This window comes from Triticum urartu, chromosome 6A (genome assembly GCF_056163025.1).
Source record: "Triticum urartu cultivar PI428250 chromosome 6A, HENAU_Tu73, whole genome shotgun sequence".
NCBI classification, from domain to species: Eukaryota; Viridiplantae; Streptophyta; class Magnoliopsida; order Poales; family Poaceae; genus Triticum; species Triticum urartu.
The window spans coordinates 522,449,294-522,457,833 of NC_141878.1; the positions used below are offsets into that span (position 1 = coordinate 522,449,294).

Below are 8,540 nucleotides of genomic sequence, written 5' to 3' on the forward strand. Positions count from 1 at the left end.
TCAGTGCACGGCTTTTGTCGTTTGAGAGCAACCCACCTCGAAGCCTTTGAGAGAAAAATTTCTAGTGAGGAGAAAAGCCCTAACCACCCAGAGCCAGAGTAAATTGGGCATCACTTAAGTCTTCGTGTCTGTGTGATCTGAAGACTTATTACACTTGAGGACTGTGAATCCTCCAGACGGTTAGGCGTCGCGTTCAGAGCATCCAAGAGACATTGTGGATTGCCAGTGAACGAAGTTTGTGAAGGTTTGGGAGTCTACCTTGAAGACTTACCAGAGTGATTGGGCGAGGACTAAGTGACCTTAGCTCAAGGAGAATACGGTGAGGACTTGGTGTCCTGAACTGTGTGTTCAGGACTGGGTGTCCGGGACTGTGTGTCCTAAGGTTTAAATACCTAGCCGCTCCAACCAGACGTACAGTTGTCACAGCAACTGGAACTGGTCCAACATATCATTGTCTTCAACAAGTCACTGGTTTCATCTTCACTTCCTTTTCTTACTGTTACTCATTGTGAAGCCATTGCATGCTTGCTTTATCTTTTGTCTTCACAACGTGAATGTATGATCTGTTTGGCTTCATAACTTCTTCCTACCTGATCCTTATTACACCGAAGCTGTTTGTCATTGAGCTTTCACTCTATTGAATACATGACCATGGCTGGCCTAGTGTAATCTAACTTCCGCTGCATAGTAATAGGCATAATCTTTGCTGTTTGTCTTCATAACTCTCATGTTTTGAAGACTTTCATAAAAATCGCCTATTCACCCCCCCCTCTAGTCGATATAACGCACTTTTAGTGTGAAGCGGAGTACATACCTTCTTCGGAAGTAGCAAATGAAGGAGTCTGGATGAAGGAGTTCATATCCGATCTAGGTGTCATACCTAGTGCATCGGGTCCAATGAAAAACTTTTGTGACAATACTGGTGCAATTGCCTTGGCAAAGGAATCCAGATTTCACAAGAGAACCAAGCACATCAAGAGACGCTTCAATTCCATCCGCGATCAAGTCAAGGAGGGAGACATAGAGATTTGCGAAATACATACGGATCTGAATGTTGCAAACCCGTTGACTAAGCCTCTCTCACGAGCAAAACATGATCAACACCAAGACTCCATGGGTGTTAGAATCATTACAATGTAATCTAGATTATTGACTCTAGTGAAAGTGGGAGACTGAAGGAAATATGCCCTAGAGGCAATAATAAAGTTGTTATTTATATTTCCTTATATCATGATAAGTGTTTATTATTCATTCTAGAATTGTATTAACCGGAAACTTAGTACATGTGTGAATACATAGACAAACAGAGTGTCATTAGTATGCCTCTACTTGACTAGCTCATTGAATCAATGATGGTTATGTTTCCTGACCGTAGACATGCGTTGTCATTTGATTAACGGGATCACGTCATGAGAGAATGATGTGATTGACTTGACCCATCCGTTATCTTAGCACGATGATCTTTTAGTTTGTTGCTCTTGGTTTCTCCATAACTTATAGATGTTCATATGACTATGAGATCATGCAACTCCCGAATACCGGAGGAACACTTAGTGTGCTATCAAACGTCACAGCATAACTGGGTGACTATAAATATGCTCTACAGGTGTCTCCGATGGTGTTTGTTGAGTTGGCATAGATCGAGATTAGGATTTGTCACTCCGAGTATCGGTGAGGTATCTCTGGGCCCTCTCGGTAATGCACATCACTATAAGCCTTGCAAGCAATGTGACTAATGAGTTAGTTGCGGGATGATGCATTACGGAACGAGTAAAGAGACTTGCCGGTAATGAGATTGAACTAGGTATTGAGATACCGACGATCGAATCTCGGGCAAGTAACATACCGATGACAAAGGGAACAACGTATGTTGTTGTGCGGTTTGACCGATAAAGATTTTTGTAGAATATGTAGGAACCAATATGAGCATCCAGGTTCCGCTATTGGTTATTGACCGGAGATGAGTCTCGGTCATGTCTACATAGTTCTCGAACCCGTAGGGTCCGCACGCTTAACGTTCGGTGACGATCGGTATTACGAGTTTATGTGTTTTGATGTATCGAAGGTAGTTAGGAGTCCCGGATATGATCACAGACATGACGAGGAGTCTCGAAATGGTCGAGACATAAAGATCGATATATTGGAAGCCGATGTTTGGACATCGGAATGGTTCTGGATGAGTTCGGGCATTTTCAGGAGTACCAGGAGGTTACCGGAACCCCCCGGGGAGTATATGGGCCTTATTGTGCCTTAGTGGAAAAGAGGAGAGGAAAGGAAAAGGTAGGAGGTGCGCCCCCTGGCCCAATCCGAATTGGGAAGGGGCCGCCCCCCCTTTCCTTTCCCCTCTCCTCCCCTTCCTTCTCTCCTACTCCTACTACTTGGAAGGGGGGAATCCTACTCCCGGTAGGAGTAGGACTCCCCTAGGGCGCGCCATAGAGGGCCGGCCCTCCCCCCTCCTCCACTCCTTTATATACGAGGGAGGGGGGCACCCCATAGACACACAAGTTGATCATTGATCTCTTAGCCATGTACGATGCCCCCTCCACCATAATCCACCTCTATTATATCGTAGCGGTGCTTAGGCGAAGCCCTGTTCCGGTAGCATCATCATCACAGTCATCACGCCGTCGTGCTGACGAAGCTCTCCCTCGACACTCTGCTGGATCGTGAATTCGTGGGACGTCACCGAGCTGAACGTGTGCAGATCGCGGAGGTGCCGTACTTTCGGTAGTAGGATCGGTCGGATCATGAAGACGTACGACTACATCAACCGCGTTGTCATAACGCTTCCGCTTATGGTCTACCGGGTACGTAGACAATACTCTCCCCTCTCATTGCTATACATCACAATAATCTTGCGTGTGCGTAGAAAATATTTTGAAATTACTGCGTTCCCCAACACCTTCACGTGTGGTAAAATTGAATGGACCCTCCCAAAACCATGGCATGATCCTGGACCGTCTAACTGCTAGCACACGAGATGTTTCTTTGAGGCATCAATCAAGTTCATCATTGGGAATGGAGCCACCATTTTTTGGAAAGATCCATGGCTTCTTGAGACTAGCTTCACTACATCGGTGCCAAATGTTTTTATGAGCCATGCCAATCAAATTCTAATGATCTAGGATGACACTCCAAGTAGCAACTGGCTTTGCTATTTGAAGCTCAATCTAGGATGACATATGCGAACAATTTTTAAATAATGCATAAAAAATTTAGTAATCATGGAACATGTTTAACAACATATTATATATAATTCATTTATCTTTTTGTAAACGGAGTAAACAACTTGACTACTTTTCATACGCGATATTTTTATTACTTTATTTTCATTTACCATTTTCCCATTTCTTTTCACATATTGTGTTTTGCATGTAGATTTTTTATGAATATGTAAATGGTTTTATAGAAAATGTATAATCATATGTTAATGACATGAAAATTTCCAGAGATCATGAAACATGTTTTATATATACTAGCAAAAGTTCTCGGGCGTTGCAAAGGGATAATAAAATGTGGTCTTCAAATTAAGTTTCAAATATTCGCACTCCATGTATATACACGTGTTTGAATTTTTGTGCACCAACCGGTGCGCATGCCAACGTAAGACACGTGCATTCTAACATGCTCACAATGATCGATGTTGGACTTGATCCTTGATGCACGTTTTTTTAGTACATCCTTGATGCATGTATGCAAGAAAAATAAAATGTTAGTCTCACGATGGTGAAAAACAGGTGGGCCCTATGACATACGATTGATTCGGAGGAAAACACTCATTCTTTTCACTTTTATGGGTGGTGGGGTGGTTAATTTACTTCAACTTTAGAGGTGGTTTCAATGACAGAAGAAAAATAATTCAGAGAAACAATTAATGAAGACATTTTTCCACTTACGGGTGGTATGGTGGGTAATTTACTTCAATTTTAGGGACAGTTCCGATGACATGCGAAAAAAACCAAAAAAACAATTAATGAAGAGTATTTTTCTTTCACCTACGGTTGGCATGGTGGGTAATTTACTTCAACTTTATGGGCAGCTTAGGGTAGATGGACGGACCAAAATATCGGCTAAACGCACCGTCCTTTATTTATTTATTTATTATCACTATATTATAATTATTATATTATTATAATATATGTATATTATTTTACTTTGAAAATGGTGAGACTAATTGTGAATTATTTTCCTATGCTCTATTTTCTCTCTCTGAGTTTTCCATTGGCTTTTCCCATTCTATTCACATATTTGTTTTGCATGCTCATTTGTATGACAAATGTGAGCAACTTAAAAAAAATACATTTACATGTATTATTGATGTACACATGCATTTTCAGAGATAATGGAACATTTTTATTATAAAATATATATTTATATACATCACATTTCTGTGACAACATTTTCGTTGACCTACATGACTTTTTTATAGAATTGTTTTGCTATTTCTTGCAATCTTGGGAACAATTATGTTGAGTTGTGTGAACATGACCATTTTTTGCCACGTCATGAACATATATTTTTAACCATTCGGCCCGGATGATGAGTATCTCAAAAATAATGAACATCTATTTTTAATGTTCACGTGTGCATGGAAATATGGAGGTTGTAGAAATATGAGTAGAAAAACAACTTTTGAAAGGACCCATGCACATATTTAAAGCAAAAAAAGGACTCCCTTGTTGGTAATTAATTGTTCTTCACCATGATTTTGTTTTGGTTCACGAACTACACAAATAAATTGTTCTTTTCTTCACAAGAAAGTAATTGTTTCCAATAATTATTGATTAAAAAATCAACATTTTTCTATGAATGGTTTGTTCCTCTCTACAAACAAATTTTAGATCATCCACAACAATTACTTGTTTCTGCACATGAACTATTTTTTCAGAAACATACATGAAAAAAACATGACTGACACAGAAAGAGAATAGGGACACAACAGAACAGACGCCAGAAAAAAACCTTGGGAAGAAAACAAAACACAAATGAAAAAAAAACATACATTGACTGATTTCAAACCACAGGGGAAGGGTATGCGAGCGACATGTCGGTATTATTCGCTGCAAGCGATGCATAGGGGTACCCGTAAATTGGGTGTGTTCTTGCTATGCCCATGATTATTAAGTGGTATAACCAACCACATGGTCTTTGCTAGGCTAGACTGAGCAATGCAAGCAACCAACACCAAGTTTAGAATTGTGGTGATATTGGTGCATCCTAACAAATATGCATTGATACAACCGTACAACCATTCTTATATTTTTTTCCCGATATAAAGAGCGTTTTTATTAACTTAAAATGTAGCATCAAGCGAATATAAAACATGATGAGCAACATCCGATCTCTGCATAGCTGAGATGTACACATCCGAAACCAACATTCTGACAAGCACTCTTATCTTGAAAACAAAAAATGTCGTGTGCAATTGCCCGATCATATCAGATAGGATATGGATGACGTCAAAGGACACGAGGAAAGAGCCATGGTTGAAGAATGGATACGCGTCGAGCAACCGAGATTTTGCCAATAATGACAATTCCCAAGTGACAAGAGGTGACAAGATGTGAACAGTGGCCAGTAGGAGTACCGGCCACATCAATCTGTACGCACTCTGCATGCAAGATTTACCAGTGCAAAAGGAGGGGCATCATTGGCCACTTTCCTTCATCCCATAGCACGTTTGCACACGTCCCAGCAATTAAATTTGCGGTTACCAAAGCGCGCATTTGCACCTCATGAATGTTCCCCTTTAAAATCCGGCGGCACAGCAGGCCATCTCCAGTTGCGGCTGCCATTTCCAATCCACATCCACACCGATGGAAAGCTTCAGGTCCTATGGAGAAGAAGGGGACGGCTGCTACTACTTCCAGAACTTGAAGCTTAATGAAGAGGACCACTGCTTCCTGGATTTCAGGTAGGTATCACTATTCAGCCCCTGCACTGCGGCTGTGCAGCGTCTACTCTTCTTGTAGTTTCTTGTGCTGCTACATTACTGCATCACAATCCTTGGCATAAATTCCATCCTATGGATACTGGTTTGCTTGTTTGCGAGATGAACTTTTTTCCTCCTTTTTTTGGAACTTCGATGAACTAGTACTTTTGTGCACTAGCAAGACAGCTTTCTTGAAGCTTTTGATCCAGGAATCGTTCTATGTTTTGCATGTACTTGCTTCGACAATGGAGTTTTGAGTACTTACTAGAGATCTCACTCTTCTACCCCACTCATCGTCTCTGTGATACCAGTACTTCTAGTACTACTACTGCCACTCAGAGCTGCCCCTTGCAAGGTACTACAAAAATCTTTGCACAAAGCATCATATCATCATCAATCAAATATGAGTAGAAGTTTGCAGACTTCAAAGTTCCTATCTATCATTGCAGACGAGTATGATGCCACCCTGTTCGAAGGCGATATCCTGAGCTTTTGGCCTGCCTTGGAAGAACGAGCTCATCTCAAGGAAGTGAAGCAGGAGCCGGACGGTGACGCCGCGGAGAAGAAGCACGACGGCTCGGAGGAAGCACTCTTCTCCTCCACCTCCACCCAGCATCTCTGCACTAGCACCACTACTGCACAGAGCTTCTTCTCGCAAGGTACCTGCAACAAGTCTTTGCACGGCGCATCATCATCGCGCATAGAAAGTTCGTTGGTTTCACGTTTTTTTTTCTGTCAATGTAGACCAGCAGGAGTTTGAAGCCCGCTTGGAAGTTCATATCATGAGCCTTTTGGCAGCCTTGGAAGGAGAACATCACGGCGGGGAGAAGGAACTGAAGGGCGAGGTGGGCCGCGACGCCGGGGAGAAGAAGCGCGATGGACCAGAGGAGAAGCCACTGCTGTCGTTCCAGCAGGTGTCGCGGTGCTTCTGCATGCCGATCAAGCAGGCGGCGGAGGAGCTCAATGTTGGGCTGACGCTCCTGAAGAGGCAGTGCCGGGAGCTCGGGATCCCGCGGTGGCCGCACCGAAAGTTGAAGAGCCTGGAGACGCTCATCAAGAATGCTCAGGTGTTTTTGCTAATTTCCATATCCTTTTCGTCTGGAATTTCCCATCTCCTAAATTTTAAATTGATTTTAGTCCATTTCTTCGCAAGTGGTTGGCACCCTCTTTTTTTCTTAGTTCCAGCATTTGAATTTGGGAAACCGGTGAGCAGGAATTGTTCATGTGCTGCAGGAGCTAGGGAAGCCTATGATTGAAGTGGAGATGCTGCAACGGAAGAAGAAGCTGATCGAGGAGAGGCCTGGGCACATTGAGCTGGATGAGGAGACGAAGGTGCTGAGGCAGGCATGCTTCAAGGAGAAGTTCAAGAGGAGAAGGCTCATGGCAATGGAGCGGTAATTCAAGATGGATATGCTTGTTCCATGGGAATTTTGTTGGTGGGTGAATCGCGGGTTTGATCAGGCCGGGTATTTTGCAGTTCTGATCAGGGGAATTTTGACTGATCAAATGTGCCATCCGTAGCGTAGTCTGACCAGCTTTCTTTATTTTGGGGGCCGGAGGAGGAAGTCTGTCTTGGTTAGCGTCTGAGCAAGACAGAAAGTAGATGTTTTTGCTGTAAATACTATCACTCGTCCTCTGGCTATCTTCTTAGGGCATCTTCAATAGTTTGTATGTTAGTTTGTTGGTAAAATATGCAATGTCATCAATCAACACCTTAACATACAATAATTCCAATAGGTTGTATCTAGTTTGCCCAATAGGATCTGAGATAATAAATGGGGTGCTCTCTCATTCTACATTGGAGCTTGTGCAATATGTGTTGGTTCATGTACATACAACCTTTCTCTTTTTTCTCATTTATTGTATGACACATCATCAAAAATCTTATGTAGCAAAGTCTACCAACAACTATCTTAGAGCATCTCCAATAGCATGTGTATGTTTGAATGTCTATATATTCATATAGACAATGGTCTAAAAAGATTCCCTCATATACACATCCAGTTTTGCATCAGAATGTCTATATACAGAGACCATGACAGGTGGGCCATCGCTAGGGAGAGGAAGAAATCATGACTACAGCTGAGTTTAGACAACGCCTTCACATTGTCCAGGCATGGACATTGTCGAGGCCAATTTAGAGGATGTGTATATTTGGACGATCATATAGACAAGCTGTTGGACGCCTGTTTTGAGCTCACGTCGTGAAAAACGAGTATAGACATCCATATAGACAAGCTATTGGAGATACTCTTACAACCATTGGAGATGCCCTTACTGATGGTTACAGTAGCTGTTTGTAGTTGGGACGTGCTAAATGCAAAGTACATCTTCGGACATTACTTGTCGTGCCAACGAAAGTGTTTTTCTTGTGAAATTTCATAACAGTCACCGGTACACGTACTCCTTCGGTGCTGGCGGTGGTGTGCTCCGTCGTTGGTGTTTTTTTTTACCACCCGGCCTGCGTCGATGGCTTTACTGTGGATTGCAGTGGCTACCGAAAGGTCTTCATGAGGGTTTCTCTCTCCAAAATCTGATGATTGATCACCCCAAAAAACAAACCGACCCAGCAAGAAAATGTATGTGTAGGCCCTCTCAACTCAACCCT

At 42.4% G+C, this 8,540-nt stretch overlaps 1 protein-coding gene across 1 annotated transcript; it reads left to right on the forward strand.

Annotated features, from left to right (window-relative positions):
- Positions 1 to 5,816: 5,816 nt before the first annotated feature.
- Positions 5,817 to 7,581, forward strand: LOC125516887 (uncharacterized). The gene is made up of 5 exons (XM_087527068.1): positions 5,817 to 5,914; positions 6,184 to 6,287; positions 6,382 to 6,591; positions 6,677 to 6,999; positions 7,166 to 7,581. The coding sequence occupies exons 1-5, from the start codon at positions 5,817 to 5,819 to the stop codon at positions 7,328 to 7,330; spliced, it is 900 nt and encodes a 299-aa protein (XP_087383194.1). The 3' UTR covers positions 7,331 to 7,581.
- The last annotated feature ends 959 nt before the right edge of the window (positions 7,582 to 8,540 follow it).

What these genes read in the sequence shown, in the direction of transcription:
- LOC125516887 (XM_087527068.1), top strand. Translation starts at nt 5,817, where the DNA reads ATGGAAAGCTTCAGGTCCTATGGAGAAGAAGGGGACGGCTGCTACTAC. An exon ending in TCAGAGCTGCCCCTTGCAAG is followed by an intron (nt 6,288 to 6,381) that starts GTACTACAAAAA and finishes CTATCATTGCAG; the next exon opens with ACGAGTATGATGCCACCCTG. An exon ending in ACAGAGCTTCTTCTCGCAAG is followed by an intron (nt 6,592 to 6,676) that starts GTACCTGCAACA and finishes CTGTCAATGTAG; the next exon opens with ACCAGCAGGAGTTTGAAGCC.